The sequence below is a fragment of the Gorilla gorilla genome, chromosome 11 (genome assembly GCF_029281585.2).
Source record: "Gorilla gorilla gorilla isolate KB3781 chromosome 11, NHGRI_mGorGor1-v2.1_pri, whole genome shotgun sequence".
NCBI classification, from domain to species: Eukaryota; Metazoa; Chordata; class Mammalia; order Primates; family Hominidae; genus Gorilla; species Gorilla gorilla.
The window spans coordinates 108790678-108811046 of record NC_073235.2 but is presented as its reverse complement, the minus strand read 5'-3'; the positions used below and the strand labels follow the sequence as shown (position 1 = coordinate 108811046).

The 20369-nt window shown below is 42.0% G+C and overlaps 1 protein-coding gene across 8 annotated transcripts in view; it reads left to right on the top strand.

Annotated features, from left to right (window-relative positions):
* CMKLR2 (chemerin chemokine-like receptor 2) overlaps positions 1 to 20168 on the top strand; it is a 42409-nt gene extending 22241 nt beyond the window's left edge. For all 8 annotated transcript variants that reach the window (XM_004033099.4, XM_055380398.2, XM_063695128.1 and 5 more), the window contains one exon: positions 18211 to 20168. In XM_004033099.4, coding sequence (XP_004033147.1) covers positions 18239 to 19306 — 1068 coding nt within the window. In that variant the 5' untranslated portion in view covers positions 18211 to 18238 and the 3' untranslated portion in view covers positions 19307 to 20168. The remainder of the gene's footprint in view (positions 1 to 18210) is intronic.
* Positions 20169 to 20369: the final 201 nt, after the last annotated feature.

Here is a 20369-nt window from a genome sequence, read left to right as displayed (position 1 = left end):
CTTGCTTGCTTTCTTGGTAGACTTTTAACTTTCTGGATATTAAACAGATGCAACATCTTGCTTCTCCTAAGTCAAAATTTTCTTGACTATTATGCCAACATTTTCTGCCCTAGCATCTTCAAGTATCTGAAGATAGTCATGAAACTCCTTAAGTCTTTCTTTCTCACTGGTTCCTTAAGCATTCCAACAAAGACTAATTTCAAGTCCCCTCCATCACCCTGCAGAGTTCTTTCTTTTGCACTGCTTTTGTTTTCCAATGGTCTCTCCAATGTCCGTTTTGCAGAACTCAACAAACTGTTCCAAGTATAGATTGGCCATGAGAAAATAGTGTTGCAGTTGCTACCTTTGTTTTCATTACCATAAAATAATTTAAAATGTCTATGATGGGTCGGGCATGGTGGCTTATGCCTGTAATCCCAGCACTTTGGGAGGCCGAGGCGGGCGGATCACGAGGTCAGGAGATCGAGACCATCTTGGCTAACACAGTGAAACTCCGTGTCTACTAAAAATACAAAAAAAATTAGCCAGGCTTTGTGGCTGGTGCCTGTAGTCCCACCTACTTGGGAGGCTGAGGCAGGAGAATGGCGTGAACCTGGGAGGCAGAGCTTGCAGTGAGCCAAGATTGTGCCACTGCACTTCAGCCTGGGTGATAGAGCGAGACTCCGTCTCAAAAAAAAAAAAAAAAAAAAAAAAAAAAAGTCTGTGATGGCCCAGTGTGGTGGCTCATGCCTGTAATCCCAACACTTTGGGAGCCTGAGGCGGGCAGATCACTTGAGGCCAGGGGTTCAAGATCAGCCTGGCCGACATGGTGAAACCCTGTCTCTACTAAAAATACAAAAATTAGCCGGGCGTGGCTACTTGGGAGACTGAGGCACGAGAACTGCTTGGACCTGGGAGGTAGAGGTTGCAATGAGCCATATTACGCCACTGCACTCCAGCCTGGGTGACAGAGCGATATTCTGTCACCAAAAAAAAAAAAAAAAAAAAAAAGCCCATAACGAATGTCTTAAACCATTAAATCATCATAATAATGAATCTGGCACCCACATTGTTTAGTTGTGGTCAACGAGCAAGTCTTTTAACCTGTGCTTTATCTTTTATGTCTACATTTTATCCTATACTCCTTTGTATCTCCTCCTAGGAGAAAAAAAGGTACAAATATTTTCAAGCATAATCTGTACGAATGAAAGGAAGTTCTAGGATTGTCCTCCTCCCCCTCCTTTTGCTGCTGTGTTGAAACAGCATTACTGTTGCTACAAAAACAAGTTTCCCTTCCCTCCCCTTCATTGAGTTCATGTATTACCCCTCCGGATAATGAACAGTATTGTTTTGTGAAGTGGCTGCAATCTCAATATATTCTGCAAGGTCCCTGATTACTGTTCCCTCCCCTTTAGGAGAAAGCCTTCTCTTTCTTTAAGAGAGGAAGTATCTTGATGTAAATTAAAATAAGAATACATTGACCACCAATTCAGTTTCCACCCTAAACTGGATATTCTCCCTGGACTTCTATCAATGTCACTGACAATGAGTGATTGAGAACCAAAATATCTTCAGTGCCAAATAATGATGAAATAGAAAGCAGAGATACAGGAGTACAAATTTCCACCATGTTCCCCGGTGGAAATTTTGGAAGCCTATCTTGGCCTGCAGAGATTTCAGGTCATGATTAAATATTCTAGTCTCAGACATACTCATTTTTAGCCTTTAAAAAATTTTTAAACCATGGGTAATATCTATTTATGAGAAGTTTTATAATCTGGTAGGTACCCTGCTATGATGCTTGCTTCCAAAATCAGTCCTTTGTTACGTTACGATACATAACATTGCCCAGAAGACACTAAAGAGGATGCAAGCTTTAGTTCTGACTCTTTATATGGATGAACATATCTGCAACATAAACTAAACATTTCAGATCTCTAACAGTTGTCCAGTCACATGCCCTACAAATGTAAAGTTACAGAAGTCCTGTGCCATCAAGGTTTCCAAATTAAGTGCCCATATTCTTCCTGATAAAAAGTTACTTGTATACACAGAAATCTCTTTTTAAGAAAACACAGCTGGGGCCAGGTGTGATGGCTCACGCCTGTAATCCCAGCACCTTGAAAAGCTGAGCCAGGTGGATCACCTGAGGTTAGGATTTCAAGACCAGCCTGGCCAACATGGTGAAACCCCGTCTCTATGAAAAATACAAAAGCTAACTGGGCGTGGTGGCGGACACCTGTAATCCTAGCTACTCGGGAGGCTGAGGCAAGAGAATCACCTGAACCCAGGAGGTGGAGGTTGCAGTGGGCCAAGATTGTGCCATTGCATTCCAGCCTGGGTGACAGAGCAAGACTTGGTCTCAAAAAAAAAGAAAACACAGTTGGCCCTCCATATCTGAGTTTCACAGATGAAAAATATTCAGAAGAAAAAAAATCAATGGCTGTATCTGTACTAAACATGCCCAGGCTTTTTTTCTTATTGTCATCCCCTAAACAATACAACAACTATTTTTATAGCATTTACATTGTATTAGATGTTATAACTACTCTAAAGAGGATTTAAAGTATATGGAATGATGTGCATAGGTTATATGCAAATACTATACTATTTTATATCAGGGACTTGAGCATCCTTGGATTTTGGTATGCGTGGGAGGTCCTGAAACCAATGTCCTGTGGATACTGAAGGATAACTGTACTAATTTGGAGATTTCTCTCTGCTATGATCAAGACTTTCAAACATTACATTGCTGATTACATTACATTGTTACATTGTGATTCTTTCCAAGACTTGAGATAAAGTTTGGGAAGAAGTTACCACTTGTTTCAGTTTATGAAATAGAAAAAAAAAAAAGTGGTAGAGCATGAGATAAAGACCTAGACTGTATCCTTATGGCAAAGGTAAACAAGGAGTTTTTGTTTTGTTTTGTTGTGTTTTGTTGTTGTTGTTTAAGAGACAGGGTTCTCACTATGGTCTTGAAGCCCTGACCTCAAGCAATCCTCCCACCTCAGCCTCCCAAAATGCTAGGATTTCAGACATGAGCCACCATGTCCAACCAAATAAACAGAAAAATAAAAATAAAAATAAAAAATAATAAAATATAATTGAATCAAAATTCAAATAAAATTTATTTTATAAAATAAAATAATAAAATAATAAAAAATAAAAAATAAAATAAAATAAAATAAATAATTTTTTTTCTTTTAAAGAGAACGCCAGTCCCGGTAGCTCATTTTTGCAATCCTAGTACACTGGGAGGCTGAGGTGGGCAGATCACTTGAACTCAGGAGTTCGAGACCAGCCTGGGCAACATGGTAAAACCCCATCTCTACTAAAAAATACAAAAAGTAGGCCTGGCGCAGTGGCTCATGCCTGTAATCCCAGCACTTTGGGAGGCCGAGGTGGGCAAATCACGAGGTCAGAAGTTCAAGACCAGCCTGGCCAACATAGTGAAACTCCATCTCTACTAAAAAAAATACAAAAAATTAGCCAGGTGTGGTGGTGTGTGCCTGTAATCCCAGCTACTCAGGAGGCTGAGGCAGGAGAATAGTGTGAACCCGGGAGGCGGAGGTTGCAGTGAACCGAGATCGCGCCATTGCACTCCAGCCTGGGTGACAGAGCGAGACTCTGTATCAAAAAAAAAAAAAATTAGTTGGGCATGGTGGCACATGCCTCTGTGGTCCCAGCTGCTGCGGGTGGCTGAGGTAGAGGATTGCTTGAGCCCTGGGAGGTCAAGGCTGCAGTAAGCCAACATCACACCACTACACTACAGCCTAGGTGACACAGCCAGACCCTGTCTAAAAAAAAAAAAAAAAAGTAAAGAAAGAGAAGTAAGAGAAATATAGTACTATACAGTACGATATTTTCTCACCACTCTTAACCAGATATGGTGATAAACATGGCATTTTGGGGCTAGACACAGGGGTCCCCAACTCAGATGCCTTCAGAAGGCAGACATATAATAATGTGTGAACTCCATGCAGATTCAGTATTTTTTTAACAAAGTCCACAAAACAAAACATGTTTTTGAATCTCTACTTAAAATCTTCTCACCCTTCTAACGAAGTAACTCAAAGAAGTCCCACTCTCTCTCTCTGCCTTCCCCTTTATTCTCTACTGCTTTTAAAAGTCCTAAGCTAAAACTTGTAGGTAATGATCAATACCTACAATTATCGAGCATGCTTTGTGTGCCAGGCACTGAGCTAACCACTTTTTAAGGATTTCCTCATGTGATCATTACAGCAACCCCATGAGTTAGGTGCTATTACTATTCCCATTTTAACAAGTGAGGAAACAGATTTCTTGGTAGCAGGTAATTTGTCCATGATCCCACAGCCAGAAACAGGAAGCACTGGGATTTGAGAGCAGGCAGTCTAATTCTACAACCCATAGACCACGATATTGCCTGATATTTACATTATACATGTGTGTTAATTATCTTAAAGTCTTGCAAAGGAATTAAGCCTAAAAGTTTCTTCCTAACCTAAGGATAATCATTCACCCCCAGCAATCAACAGAGCCATACAGATTGTACAAGTTAGAACACTAATTTCTGGGTGGAGCATTAAAACAACAGGTACATAAGTAGGCGTTGACTTCCCGTACATGTGCTGTGTTCTCTTTTCAAACTGTCAAAGTGAAGCATGGGGGCTGACATGCAGATCAGGCTGCACATGCCTTTTATGACAAGAATTCGATCTCAGCATCGTGAAAATAGGTATCATTAATTTCCATTTGATTCAATTATTCTTTGAAAAGGAAAAACTTTCTTTCTTTCTCCCAATCTCGCTGCCTTTAAAACTGATAAAACATTTGTATGCCTAAAATTAGCTTGCTTTTCTGTTCAAGGTTTTCAATGCCAACTCAAGAAAAACGTTATTGTGAAGATTATACGCAATTCAGCTAAGCTTCCTGAAAGATTCTATTCATTTCTCAAATCAATGTCTTTCAAATACATCTCCCTCATCTCAATTCTCTCACTGTCTAAGGACCTTCCATCTTTGACTTCCATTGTGGTAACAGGCTCCTGAATGATTGTCTTACTTCCATTCAAATTATTTTCCAAACCATCTTGCAAACTGCTACCAGATGATCTTTACAAAAACAAATATTCTGTCACATCACTCCCTGCTACATTTTTACATGCTTTGGGAGCAATGGAATAAAATCCAAACCCTTAAGCATGACATTCAAAGGCCTTTGTCATCAGAACACTCCCATTTATGTTGTCCCTTCTCGAGCCAAATCAAAATACTTTCATTCTTCCTAATACACCAAAGAATATTGTCATTTGTCTTAATGCCTGGCATTAAGTAATAAATGACATGGGAACTACAGCTAGGCAAGCTGCATCTCTATTACAGGATAAGCTATGCCAGGGGTTGGAGTGTGAGGGTTGTTCTACCACCTCCCAACTGGCAGCAGCAACAATATCACCACCCAACCTTCAATTTCCATCTAACCTCCCTTTGCTTCCCTTGGGTGAATAAACAGGGTCTCTTTTTAACGTGTTGCTGTGCCTCAACGCCTTCCAAGCAGAGATCGTTCATCTGAATGGCAACAAAATACTCTACTGATGCCAAACATCTTGAGTACATTCTGGGGTGTAGTATAGTTTATGTTTGACAGTGGAAAATACTGAGCAATGTCCCAAATACCACCTCCCTGGGGCAACACGCACATATACATGTTTCAAAAAATCTTTCTTCCCTAAGAAGACAGCCCTTGAAAAACAGCTTGCTGACCATATGTTTGCTAGGTCATGGATCTGTGGTTTTTACTGGAGAATTTCTCTCTTGTGTCCATCAATTCTTTCTATTCATTCTTTTATCTTCTTTTTTTTTTTCTTTTTAGATGAAGTCTCACTCTATTGCCCAGGCTGGAGTGCAGTGGCACCATCTTTGCTCACTGCAACCTCCACCTCCTGAGTTCAAGCAATTCTCCTCCCTCAGCCTCCTGAGTAGCTGGGACTACAGGCATGCACCACCACACCCACCTAATTTTTGTATTTTTAGTAGAGATGGGGTTTCACCATGTTGGCCAGGCTGGTCTTGAACTCCTGACCTCAAGTGATCTGCCTGCCTCAGCCTCTCAAAGTGCTGGGATTACAGGCGTGAGCCACCGCTCCCTGCCTTTTCTATTCCTTCCTGTTATCCGGTCAGAAGCAAAATACATGTTCCCCCAAGGGCCCCTGTGGTGTTAACAGGAGACACATTCAGAGCTTGAGTTCTTTTTACCAGAGTGTGTGAGGAACTCTACACAGGCAACCTACGTAGACAAAGTTCGCAATATCAAGTCCTTCTCTCTGTTCAAACCAGCTTAGAACCTAAACTGCCTTAAGATTCTGTGAGGTGTACATTTTTGCAGTGATCCATGAAAACCTATCTAACTCAACAATACAGAACAAAATTAAACCTCTCTTCATTCGCTAAATGTTCTGCCGGAAGGAATCTTTGTGTTTTGTCCAGGTAGATGAACAAAATGTTTCCCTCTATAGCCAAACCTCATCTAAAGCCACATTTAAAAGTTTAATGTTACACAGTTCTACCAGGTGTCCTTCCCCAAAATCATCTGGATTTTATAGACTGTTTATTATTACACTTTCTGCCAGAACTCTTGCCGTAAAATTTATTTATTCAGAAAAGAGTTTCAGCTTTGCCATCTATTACATCTGAATAGATCAGACACTAGATTGTTTAATTCAATAGGTAGTTCTATGCTCCACAACCACATGATTTGCCATTTGAGTATCTAGGTGGAAGTAACCCAGGAATGTGATAAAGTGGGTCCTCGAAGCAGCTGAATCCCTGCAGTAAATATGTCCCTTCACTTTCTTTGGAACATAAACCAGAGACTTCATAGAGGTTCTCTGAACTTTGCTTCACACCAAGCATTTTTCACACATTTTTAAGAGACTTGGGTGGCCCTACATATATCCCTGTTCACAATATAGCTTGGAGGTTAAGTGGCTACACAAACTTTTTATGATCATAGAGACCTTTATTAGTCTTCATTTCAGTCAGAATTATTTATTTGCCTTTCAGCAGCACATATGGTTTAAGACAAATACAGTAGCTATTTCTTCTTTTCTGTCAAGTCGAAAAGCCTTATCCTGGCATTGTTATTGTGCTCTTCCAAACTGAGAAAACTACATGGACATCTCAATGGAAAGTCACTGCCATCCAAGACCACTTGATCCTGTGCGTTTAATGCTCCTCTTTATTTTAAACCTGGATTTAAAGACCTAATGCTGCTGGGTGTGGTGGCTCACACCTGTAATCCCAGCATTTTGGGAGGTCAAAGGGGGTGGAGCACTTGAGGTCAGGAGTTCAAGGCCAGCCTGTCCAATGTGGCAAAACCTTGTCTCTACTAAAAATACAAAAATTAGCCAGGTGTGGTGGCGCACACCTGTAATCCCAGCTACTTGGGAGGCTGAGGCACAAAGATCACTTGATTTTTCATACTTGATTCTCGAGTGAGAATTGCTTGAATCTGGGAGGTGGAGGTTGCAGTGACCCAAGATTGCGCCACTCCACTCTAGCCTGAATGACAGAAAGAGACTCTGTCTCAAAAATTAAAAAAAGAGACCTAATATCCACCTACTATCTGTCTTCATTTCTGGTTACTGACCACCACAGCTTCTTTCTGTTGCCCGGACATCCCTCCTATTCACCTCTGATCCTTCATTCACATCCTCCCATCATCTCTCAAAAACTATTTGTAGATATGCATATGTATATATGTGTGTGCATGTATCTATGTTTATCTTCACACGGCTAAGTTGAGGAAAAATTTCCCCCATTTTCTTTTTGTGTCTCTTTTTGTCCTTTCTTTCTTATCCCACCAAAAATAAACAGGGAAATACAATACAACATGATTGATTATACAGTGTAATACCACTTTTTAATAATTTAAAGAAACATCTCTATAGGCCCTTAAATTTAAGTTGGCAGAAATGCTCAAGGTAGTAAGCTTTCTTTGTAAACACATTTTTCCTTTGAGAGCACCGATATTACTTTGAGATTGCATTATCACACAGTTCATTTTCACGATCTAATCTCCACAGATTGGGTCTGTCAATTCCTACCTGTAAGCTGTGCTCTGCCCCAAAGTTGCACTCAACCATGTTTCTAGTTCAAAGTATAACTTAGCAGACACGTGACCCACTTCTACTTCATTCTTTTTTTATTTTATTTTTTGAGATGGAGTCTCATTCTGTTGCCAGACTGGAGTGCAGTGGTGTGATCTCAGCTCACTGCAACCTCCGCCTTACTGCGCCTGGCTAATTTTTGTGTTTTTAGTAGAGATGGGGTTTTCCCATATTGGCCAGGCTGGTCTCGAACTCCTTACCTCAAGTGATCTGCCCGTCTTGGCCTCCCAAAATGTTGAGATTACAGGCATGAGCTACTGGGCCTGGCCTTCATTCTCTTTTTTGGAAAAAAATGTATTCTTATTTTCATAGAGGCAGGGTCTTCACTGTGTTGCCCAGGATGGTCTTGAACTCCTGGGCTCAAGCAGTCCCCTCGCCTCAGCCTCCAAAAGTGCTGGGATTACAGGTGTGGGCCCCTGTGCCTGGCCTACTTCATTCTCTAATCAGGGTAACTGGGTTACTGCCTAGTGAGCTATGATTCTGCCACTGCTCTCCAGCCTGGATGACAGAGCAAAACCCCTGTCTTAAAAAAAAAAAAAAAAAAAAAAAAAAGGCAGCGGAGTCTTACCAGCAGCACCTCTTTAACCCACCATAGTCAACTGCAAAACCTCCTTCATGTTAAGTCTTCATGGCTAAAAAGGGGATTTCCTAAATAGCTCCCCAACCATTGCTGGGGTAAGAGTTCCTCCTCAAAAGGCCAGCTTCTTTCCCTTTCTGTCCCCTCTAAGGGAAGCTCCCCTCTCCCTCCTCCAGTGAGCTTCTGAAGCCATAACCATTGTGAGAAATAGCTCCTACCTCAAAGACTTCTTATAACATCTTGTCACAGGAGGTGAGCACTGCCAGGGCTCCACCACAGTGCTCAAAGGTAGGGCCTAGAGAAGTTATATTAGTTAGGATACATGTTCAGCTGCTTTAACAAAAGCCCATTCCGGCCGGGCGCGGTGGCTAACGCCTGTAATCTCAGCACTTTGAGAGGCTGAGGCAGGCGAATCACGAGGTCAGGAGATGGAGACCATCCTGGCTAACACAGTGAAACCCCATCTCTACTAAAAATACAAAAAATTAGCCAGGCATGGTGGTGGGCGCCTGTAGTCCCAGCTACTCAGGAGGTTGAGGCAAGAGAATGGCATGAACCTGGGAGGCAGAGCTTGCAGTGAGCCAAGATCGCGCCGCTGCACTCCAGCCTGGGCGACAGTGTGAGACTCCATCAAAAAAAAAAAAAAAAAAAAAAAAAAAGCCCATTCCACAGACCCACACGGTTTTGTGAGAAAAAAATAGCCCAAAAGGATTCCAGGAGAATATTTTCACTTAGTAATCCAAAGAAGGTGGTCCAGAAAAGTAGGGCAGCTCTGTTCCACGAGGTCACCCAGGGGTCCTAACTTCTATTTGTGAAAAACCATGTTTTCTTCATTTACATGGTGCAAGGTGGCTCATCACTGCATCTATATTCTAGCCCATGAGAAGAGGAGGAAAGGGGATGTATAAGGCCTTGGACTCTGGTACAGAAGGCTCCAAAGTCTGGGGGTTATATTTGACTTCATTAAGAAAACTGTTGGTTCTGTCTTCAAAATATACCTAGAATCTAATCATTTCCTATCACCTTCACTGCTACCACCTAATCCAAGCCACCGTCATCTCTGGCCAGGATTATTACAATAATTTTCTATCTGGTCTGCCCATTTCTTACTTGTTTGCCCCAACATTATACCCAACAGTCTATTCTCAACACAGTAGAAAGAGGGATCTTTCTATAACAAAAATCAGATTGCTTTTTCCCTTTGCGAAAATCATTCAAAGGCTGAAAAGCATCTATATGATGTAACCTCCTACGTTCTTGTTGAATTTTTTTCCTTCTTTTCTTCCTCTTGCTCGGTTTTCTCATCCTGCCCTAGACATACTGGCATCCTTATTGCTTCTAGAATATGTTAGACACACTTCTGCCATAGCAGTGGTGCCTGGAACACTCTTGCTGGAAATATCCACGACTAATTCCCTCACCTCCGTCAAGCCTTTACAGTTATTTTTTCAACGAGTCTTTCTCAGACCACCTTATTGAAAGCGAAAACCAGGCTGGGTGCAGTGACTTAAGCCTGTAACCCTAGCATTTGGGATGCTGAGGTGGGCAGATCACTTGAGGTCAGAAGTTTGAGACTAGCCTGGCCAACATGGTGAAACCCCATCTGTACTAAAAATATGAAAATTAGCTGGCTGTGGTGGCTCACGCCTGTAATCCCAGCTACTTGGAGGCTGAGGCAGGAGAATCGCTGGAACCCAGGATGTGAAGGTTGCAGTGAGTCGAGATCATGCCACTGCACTCCAGCCTAGGCAACAAAGCAAGACTGTCTTAAAGAAAAGAAAAGAAAAGAAAAGAAAAGAAAAGAAAGAAAGAAAGATAAAAACCACCTTCTATTCCCTTTATCCTGTTCAATTTTTTCATCTTTCTATAGTACTTACCATCTTTTAATACACAATGTAATTTTATAATATTACTTTTTTACTATCTATCCCTGCCTGGTAAATATAAAATCTAAGAGGGAAGAAATAGTTGTCTGTCTTATTTAGTGAAGTATCTCAATCAGCTAGAATAGTGCCTGAACAATGTGAGCACTTAACAAATATTGGCTGAATGAATGAGTGATCGAGATTCAGAAATGGTGGTTGCCACTCCTGAGTTAGTCTTATGGGTTGGATGGTAACCCTCCTCCCCCACCAAAAAAAGATATGTTGATGTCCTAACCCCCATTACCTCAGACTGTGACCTTATTTGAAATGGGGTCTAGGTTGGGCACGGTGGCTCACACCTGTAATCCCAGCACTTTGGGAGGCCGAGGCGGCTGGATCACGAGGTCAGGAGTTTGAGACCAGCCTGGCCAATATAGTGAAACCCCGTCTTTACTAAAAATAAAAAAATTAGCCGGATGTGGTGGTGCACATCTGTAGTCCCAGCTACTCAGGTGGCTGAGGCAGAAGAATCGCTTGAAACCGGGAGACGGAGGTTGCAGTGAACCAAGATCATGCCACAGCACTCCAGCCTAGGCAACAAGAGCGAAACCCTGTCTTAAAAAAAAAAAAAAAAAAGAGAGAGAGAGAGAGAAATGGGGTTTCTACAGAGGCAATAGAATAGAAAATAGAATGAGGTATTAGGGTGGGCCCTAATTCAAAATGACTGGTGTGTTTATATAAAGGGGAAATTTAGACACAGAGTCACACAGGGAGAATGCTACGTGAAGATGTAGGCAGAGATCAGTGTAACACATGTAGAAGCCAAGGAAGGCCAAAGTTTGCCAGCAAACCACAAGAAGCTAGGCAAGAGCCATGGAAAAGATGTTCCAGGACAGCCCTCAGAAGGAAACAACCTTGATTTCAGACTTAGTCTCCAGACTGTGAGACAATACATTTCTGTTGTCTTAGGCCAAGCAGTTTCTGTTGCTTTGTTACGGCAGCTCTAGGAAATGAATACATTTAGTCTCTAGATATTTGGGAAGGTTTAAATGAGGTCTGGAAACTTACTTAGATCTGGAAGTACCTGAAAACTGTAAAGCAGTGGCCAAACAAGTTATAATAGGTAAACAAGAGTATGTCTTCAAAAGTTAACTGTGTCCACTCAAGGACTCAGTAGGACAGTTGCTAAGTTCTGCCGTCTCTCTTTTCTCCACTCTATCCCTACCCCTCACCATCATCATCACACAAAAACATCTGCTCTAAGTCTTAGGCGAATTCCTAAGCTCCTATTTCTCATAAAGGATTCAGGTGAGCATCAACCAGCTGTTCTTGAAGCTTTTTCTCCAAGCCTGAACTACACCTTAAATCTAATGTGTTCATCTGCTTCCTGGAAGATTAGGAACCTCTCTGGTGCAGGGCTTTCTGTTTGAAGGTGTTCTATTCAGATAGATCACTCATCCTCAAGGCATACACACACACACGTAAACATACCAGTATCCCACCCTCCAATCCCCTGCCCCAACAGAATGCGGAAGAAGATGGTTGCCTTCAACAGGCCCTGCGATGATCACACTGTCCCAGCAGGGTCAGTAATGACATTGGAAGGGGAGGCTCCTGACTTTTGGTGAGGATAGTGGTTAGAAGCTATTAGGGTCTTCCATGGGCTTTTCTTTGTTTGGGGAATGAGATTCTGTTTAGGGTTTTATAAGGTGATTCAGACCACCCCATGGGCCATATGGCTTCTGAATTGCTAATAGCCTAAAGGAACAGATCATAGGCGCCTGTAAGGTAAGGATGTCCTAGTACACAGAAAAGACAAAGTTTTAAACTAAGCTGGGAAGGATCTGACACTGGGGAGAGTCAGCCACCAGGAGTGAGTGAGAGGGCAGAGTGAGATCCCAGGCCTGAAAGAATGGGGCAGCATGACAGGAGCCAATTCTTGCTCACTGGAATAGGACACACGAAGGAAGGGATTTGGTGTCGAGGAATAAGCCAAGATCCTGATGATAGAACTGTGGGTCAGCCAGGTGCGGTGGCTCACTCCTGTAATCCCAGCACTTTGGGAGGCTGAGACGGGTGGATCACGAGGTCAGGAGTTCAAGACCAGCCTGGCCAAGAAGGTGAAACCTTGTTTCTACCAAAAATACAAAAAAAATTAGCCGGGCATGGTGGCAGTTGTAATCCCAACTATTCTGGAGGCTGAGGCAGGAGAATCACTTTAACTCAGGGGACAAAGGTTGCATGAGCCAAGATCACGCCACAGCACTCCAGCCTGGGTGACAAAGTGAGACTCCATCCAAAAAAAAAGGAACTGTGGGTCAAGGTTGGAGAGTCTGGCAGTGACCCTGACTTAGGGGTGAACTCACAAAATCTCACCTGAAGTTTTAAAATTATCTTTGGTTTGGAATGGGAGCCAATCATTTCTTAAGCATCTGTTAATCACCTGTGATATATTAAGATGTACAAGGCACTGGGGGTACAGCCATGACAGTCCTTATTCTCAAAGAGTTCACAGTCTAATAGGGAAGAAATTAAAAATAAATTAATGACAACATAACGTGTTAAGTGTGATAAGACAAGTATGACAGAAGAGGGGAATGCTGTAGTGGTTAAGAGCTCAGGCCATGGGTCCAACAGATCTGACTTTAGATCCTGACTCTGCAATTGCAGGTTGTGTGATCTTGAGTAAGTTACTAAGCTTCTATAAGCTTCAGTGTTGTTTGTTAAAAATGAGACCAATAATAGTACAGTTGATCCTTGAACAACATGGGTTTCAACTGTGCAGATTCACTTAGGCATAGATTTTCTCCCTCTGCCCCTACCACCCCGAGACAGCAAGACTCACCCATCTTCTTCCTCCTCCACAACCTACTTATTGTAAAGATGATGAGGATGGAGCCCTTTATGATGGTCCACTTCCACTTAATGACTAGTAAATACATGTTTTCTTCCTTATGGTTTCCTTTTTTTTTTTTTTTGAGATGGAGTTTTGCTCTTGTTACCCAGGCTGGAGTGCAGTGGTATGATCTTGGCTCACTAAACCTCCACCTCCCAGTTCAGGCAATTCTCCTGTCTCAGCCTCCCAAGCAGCTGGGATTACAGGCATGCACCACCATACCCAGCTAATTTTGTATTTTTAGTAGAGACAGGGTTTCACCATGTCAGTCAGGCTGGTCTCGAATTCCTGACCTTAGATGATTCACCCACCTCGGCCTCCCAAAGTGCTGGGATTATAGGCGTGAGCCACTGCTCTCAGCCCTTTATGATTTCCTAATAACATTTTCTTTTCTCTGGCTTACTTTATTGCAAGAATACGTATATAATACATAAAACACACAAAATATGTGTTAATTGATACTTTATGTCATTAGTAAGGCTTTTGATCAACAGAAGGCTATGAATAGTTAAGTTCTGGGGGAGTCAAAAGTTATATGCAAGTCAAGTTTGGTGGTATGTTCCTGTAGTCTCAGCTACTTAGGAGGCTGAGTTGGGAGGAACCCTTGAGCTCAGGAATTTGAATACAGCCTGGGCAACATAGTGATACTCGTTTCTAAAAAAAATAATAGGGCCAGGCATGGTGGCTCACACCTGTAATCCCAGCACTTTGGGAGGCTGAGATGGGCGGATTACTTGAGGTCAGGAGATCAAGACAACCAGCCTGGCCAACATGGTGAAACTCTGTCTCTACTAAAAATACAAAAATTAGCCAGCATGGTGGCACAAGCCTGTAGTCCCAGGTACTTGGGAGGCTGAGGGAGGAGAATCACTTGAACCTAGGAGGCAGAGGTTGCAGTGAGCCGAGATCGCACCACTGCACTCCAGCCTGGGCAACAGAGTGAGAGAGTTGGTCTCAATAATAATAATAAGTCCGAGCATGGTGGCTTATGCCTAAAATCCCAATACAACACTTTGGGAGGCCAAGGTGGGCGGATCACCTGACGTCAGGAGTTCAAGACCAGCCTGGCCAACAAAGTGAAACACCATCTCTACTATAAATATAAAAATTAGCAAGGCATGGTGGCAGACACCTGTAATCCCAGCTATTAGGGAGGCTGAGGCAGGAGAATCACTTGAACCCGGGAGGCGGAGGTTACAATGAGACAAGATTGCACCACTGCACTCCAGCTTGGGCAACAGGGCAAGACTCTGTCTCAAAATAATAATAATAATAATAATAATAATAATAATAATAATAATGGGCTGGGCACAGTGACTCACTTCTGTAATTCCAGCACTTTGGGAGGCTGAGGCAAGAGAATCACTTAAGGCCAAGAGTTCAAGACCAGCCTGGGCAACATAACAAGACCCCATCTCTACAAAAATAAAAATATCAGCCAGGCATGGTGATGTACTTCTGTAGTCCCAGCTACTTGGGAGGTGGAGGTGGGAGAATGACTTGAGCCTAGGAGTTTGAGGCTGCAGTGAGCTATGATTGTGCCACTGCGTTCTGACCTGGGTGACAGTGGCAGACTATGTCTCAATAACAACGAAAAGTTTTATGTAAATTTTTTTTACTGTGTGTGGGGTCAGCGCCTCTAGGCACCCCCCATGTTTTTCAAGGGTCACCTGTACTTACCCACAATGTAAGATCTTTTTTTTTTTTTAAGAGACAGTTTCTCACTTTGTTGTCCAGGCTTGTCTCAAACTCTTAGGCTCAAGCAATCTTCCTGCCTTGGCCTCCCAAAGCACTGGGATTACAAGTATATGTAAGACTCTTATGAGGATCAAATTAGATCATACATGTCTGGCATCTAGTAAATTCTCAATAACATTGACTATCATTTTATTATAAATTGTTTTAATAATAACAATAATAATTATTATAATTATCTGCAGGAAGGTAAGTCAGAAAATGTTTCTAAGAAAGGTGGCATTTGAATTGAACATTGAAGAACAAAAAAGTTGCTGGGCTAGGGTTGGGAGGAAGGGAATAAATTGCTTCTGTTTTTTGCCCTGCCGGATTTCTCAGAAGGTTTTAGGTAGGATGATGAATTCAGCGATAGTCAAATTGAATTTGAGATGTCTGTGAGCAACACAGGATGTTTTGACCTCTTTATTCTAACCCTACTATAATCTAAAATTTTACATACTTGCCTCATGTATGATTGTAGCTCCATGAAATGAATATAACTATTAATCTTTTTTCTGCTTGATCTTCATTCAATACTACAGATAGAAATAGCACAAAATAAAATGGAAGAAGACAGAGTTACACACAGTATACTTTTGTGCTGATTGAAAAACTGACATTCAAGTCTTCTTAACCTAGAAAAACTGGTCTTGATAAGAAAAAAGGCAGAGGGGCAGGGCGCGGTGGCTTATTCCTGTAATCCCAGCACTTTGGGAGGCCCAGGTGGGTGGATCACGAGGTCAAGAGATCGAGACCATCCTGGCCAACATGGTGAAACCCTGTCTCTACTAAAAATACCTGGAGGCTGAGGCAGGAGAATCGCTTGAACCCGGGAGGTGGAGGTTGCAATGAGCCGAGATGGCGCCACTGCACTCCAGCCTGGTGACAAGCAAGACTCCGTCTCAAAAAAAAAAAAAAGAAAAAAAAGGCTGGGTGCGGTGGCTCATGCCTGTAATCCCAGCACTTTGGGAGGCCAAGGTGGGCGAATCACCGGAAGTCGGGAGTTCGAGACCAGCCTGACCAACATGGAGAAACCCTGTCTCTACTAAAAACACAAAAATTAGCTGGGCGTAGTGGCACATGCCTGTAATTCCAGCTACTCAGGAGGCTGAGGCAGGAGAATTGCTTGAACCCGGGAGGTGAGGTTGAGGTGAGCCAAGATCACACCATTGCACTCCAGCCTGGTCAACAAGAGCAAAACTCTGTCTCAAAAAAAAAAAAAAAAAAAAAAAAAAAGGGCAGGGAGTGAGCACAAAATAAAACTTACTTTGGTAGAAATTATAAGAGACAAAATTTGGTATGGGCAAAAATAAAGTAAAACTGATTAATAAATCCAATCTTTGGCCAGGCACTCTGGCTTACACCTGTAATCCCAGCACTTTGGGAGGCTGAGATGGGTGGATCACTTGAGATCAGGAGTTCGAGGCCAGCCTGGTCAACATGGTGAAACCCTGTCTCTACTAAAAATACAAAAATTAGCCAGGAGTGGTAGCCGGCATCTGTAAGCCCAACTACTCAGGAGGCTCAAACAGGAGAATTGCTTGAGCCCAGGAAGCAGAGGCTACAGTGAGCCGAGATCGTGCCATGCATTCCAGCCTCTGTAACGGGAGGTTGTCTCAAACAAACAAACAAACAAAACAAAAATAGAAGGCTGTCTCAAAAAAAAATCTAATCTTTGTCATAAATTATTATGGAAAAGAATTATTTCAATAAGATAAAAATTTAAATAAAGCTTAATTGCATTCTGTAGGAAATTAATATAGAAATTAAGTGGTCATAATCAAATTTACTCCAAAAGCCACCTTTTGGATGAGAAGCCATCCATATTGATATAATTCTGATTACTATGTTTGCTTTCATAAACATGGACTCAAAACATCCTTGGATGCAAAATCTCAGGTCAAAATCTCCAGTGACATCCAGGTGGATTGGTCTAGGAAATAGTAGGAACTGTTTATCTAGAGTTTAAGAAGTCAGGACAACAACAAATCCAGATTTTTCAGGACAAAATTTGTTTTGAGGTGGGGTCCTGCTCTGTTGCCCAGGCTGGAGTGCAGTGGCTTGATCATAGCTCGCTGCAGCCTCAAACTCCTGGGCTCATGCAATCCTCTTGCCTTGGTCTCCTGAGTAGTTGGGACTACAGCATGAGCCACTAGATCTGGCTATTTAAAAAAAATTTTTTTTGTAGAGACAGGTTTTTGCTATATTTCCCAGGCTGGTCTCAAGCAATCTCCCTGTCTCAGCCTCCCAAAGTGCTGGGATTACAGGTGTGAGCCACTGTGTCTGGCTGAAATACAGATTTTGAAGTTATCACTCTGTAAGTATTAATCCGTTTTCTTTTGCATCTGCCATAAAATAATAATGCATAGTAGGAATCTAATAAATGCTTGTTGAATTCTCTCTAGTCAGCCCTACAAGCATTATGAACTGAAGAATTATAACCGTAGAGTCATTCATTTTAATTTAGCAAGTACTAAATACTTTACAGAAATGAACTCTCATGCTGGGAGAATGATAATCAGAGTGAAACTGAGGCTCACCAAGACTTGAACATATGGAGTATAACCACAAGTCCTATAAAAAAATATACTATATTTGCTGGGTATAGTTGCTCATGCCTATAATCCCAGCACTTTGGGAGGCTGAGGTAGGAGGATCACTTGAGCCCAGGAGTTCAAGACCAGCCTGGGCAACATAGTGAGACCTCATCTCTACAAAAAATTTAAAAATTAGCTGGGCATGGTCATGAGCACCTGTGGTCCTAGTTATTGGGGAGGCTGAGGTAGGAGGCACTTGAGCCTAGGAGGTCAAGGCTGCAGTGAGCCAAAATCATGCCATTGCACTCCAGCTTGGGCAACAGAGTGAGACCCTGTCTCAAAAAAAAGAAAAAAAAATACTATGTCTGGTCCATAACCTGAAATATTTTTATCTTCACGTTCCTTATCATTTACTGAACTTTTTTTTTCTTTAAAAATTTTTTTCTTTCTTTTTAAATTTGCTTCTACAGATTTCTTCATTCTCCATTTAGCAAGGTCATGGAAGATTTGGAGGAAACATTATTTGAAGAATTTGAAAACTATTCCTATGACCTAGACTATTACTCTCTGGAGTCTGATTTGGAGGAGAAAGTCCAGCTGGGAGTTGTTCACTGGGTCTCCCTGGTGTTATATTGTTTGGCTTTTGTTCTGGGAATTCCAGGAAATGCCATCGTCATTTGGTTCACGGGGTTCAAGTGGAAGAAGACAGTCACCACTCTGTGGTTCCTCAATCTAGCCATTGCGGATTTCATTTTTCTTCTCTTTCTGCCCCTGTACATCTCCTATGTGGCCATGAATTTCCACTGGCCCTTTGGCATCTGGCTGTGCAAAGCCAATTCCTTCACTGCCCAGTTGAACATGTTTGCCAGTGTTTTTTTCCTGACAGTGATCAGCCTGGACCACTATATCCACTTGATCCATCCTGTCTTATCTCATCGGCATCGAACCCTCAAGAACTCTCTGATTGTCATTATATTCATCTGGCTTTTGGCTTCTCTAATTGGCGGTCCTGCCCTGTACTTCCGGGACACTGTGGAGTTCAATAATCATACTCTTTGCTATAACAATTTTCAGAAGCATGATCCTGACCTCACTTTGATCAGGCACCATGTTCTGACTTGGGTGAAATTTATCATTGGCTATCTCTTCCCTTTGCTAACAATGAGTATTTGCTACTTGTGTTTCATCTTCAAGGTGAAGAAGCGAAGCATCCTGATCTCCAGTAGGCATTTCTGGACAATTCTGGTTGTGGTTGTGGCCTTTGTGGTTTGCTGGACTCCTTATCACCTGTTTAGCATTTGGGAGCTCACCATTCACCACAATAGCTATTCCCACCATGTGATGCAGGCTGGAATCCCCCTCTCCACTGGTTTGGCATTCCTCAATAGTTGCTTGAACCCTATCCTTTATGTCCTAATTAGTAAGAAGTTCCAAGCTCGCTTCCGGTCCTCAGTTGCTGAGATACTCAAGTACACGCTGTGGGAAGTCAGCTGTTCTGGCACACTGAGTGAACAGCTCAGGAACTCAGAAACCAAGAATCTGTGTCTCCCGGAAACAGCTCAATAAGTTATTACTTTTCCACAAATCAGTATATGGCTTTTTATGTGGGTCCTCTGACCGATGCTTTCAGATTAAAATTGTTTCCAAGATAGAGAGCCGACTCCACTTTCATAGTTATTGTTTCTGGTCACTATACAGGCATCGCATTTTTGTGTGGATATGAAACTTAGGAAGGATCCTCTTGACTCCTTGTGATGTGGCAATAAATTTTTTTTAAAAAACTGAAAATACTTGGGAAGGATCCGCATAATTTTTTTCTGCAACTTAAATGAAATGCATCATTCTTGTTAATTATACCATGGTGAATTAATCACTTTTGAAGCAATATCAGTTATTTTTTAAATAATAACTTTTCTAAAGCCTTAAGTCTTAATATTAAATATATGATTAGCCAGGCATGGTGGCTCACACCTGTAATCCCAGCACTTTGGGAGGCCAAGGTGGGGGGATCACCTGAGGTCAGGAATTCGAGACCAGCCTGACCAACATGGAGAAACCCCGTCTCTACTAAAAGTACAAAATTAGCCGGTCATGGTGGTGCATGTCTGCAAACCCAGCTACTTGGGAGGCTGAGGCAGGAGAATCACTTGAACCTGGGAGGCAGAGGTTGTGGTGAGCCAACATCACACCATTGCACTCCAGCCTGGGCAACAAGAGTAAAACTCTGTCTCAAAAATAAATAAATAAAATAGATAAATAAATATATGATTAACTAATTTTAAAAATGTTAAAATGTATTCTTAAATTCATTTTAATTTTGTACAATAACCTGCTAGACACATTTTTAAAATGCAACGTGTACTTAATTTCTTTATGTAATCTATGTATATACATTTATGAATTAAAGTAATTGTTGGTTATCTTAAAACATCTGTTCTAGTTAATGATTTGGGAGGTTTTTTCTTCTTTCTCCCACTCTCTCTGTTTTTTATAGTAGGAACAGCCTTTATTGGTTGCAATGGGAAGTGGAAGAGGAGGGGATATGACAGCTCATGTTCCTGGGACGGTGTCCACAAATACCGTCGCCACACTCCAAAAACCCAGTTAACTAATGATGCTTAATAAACTC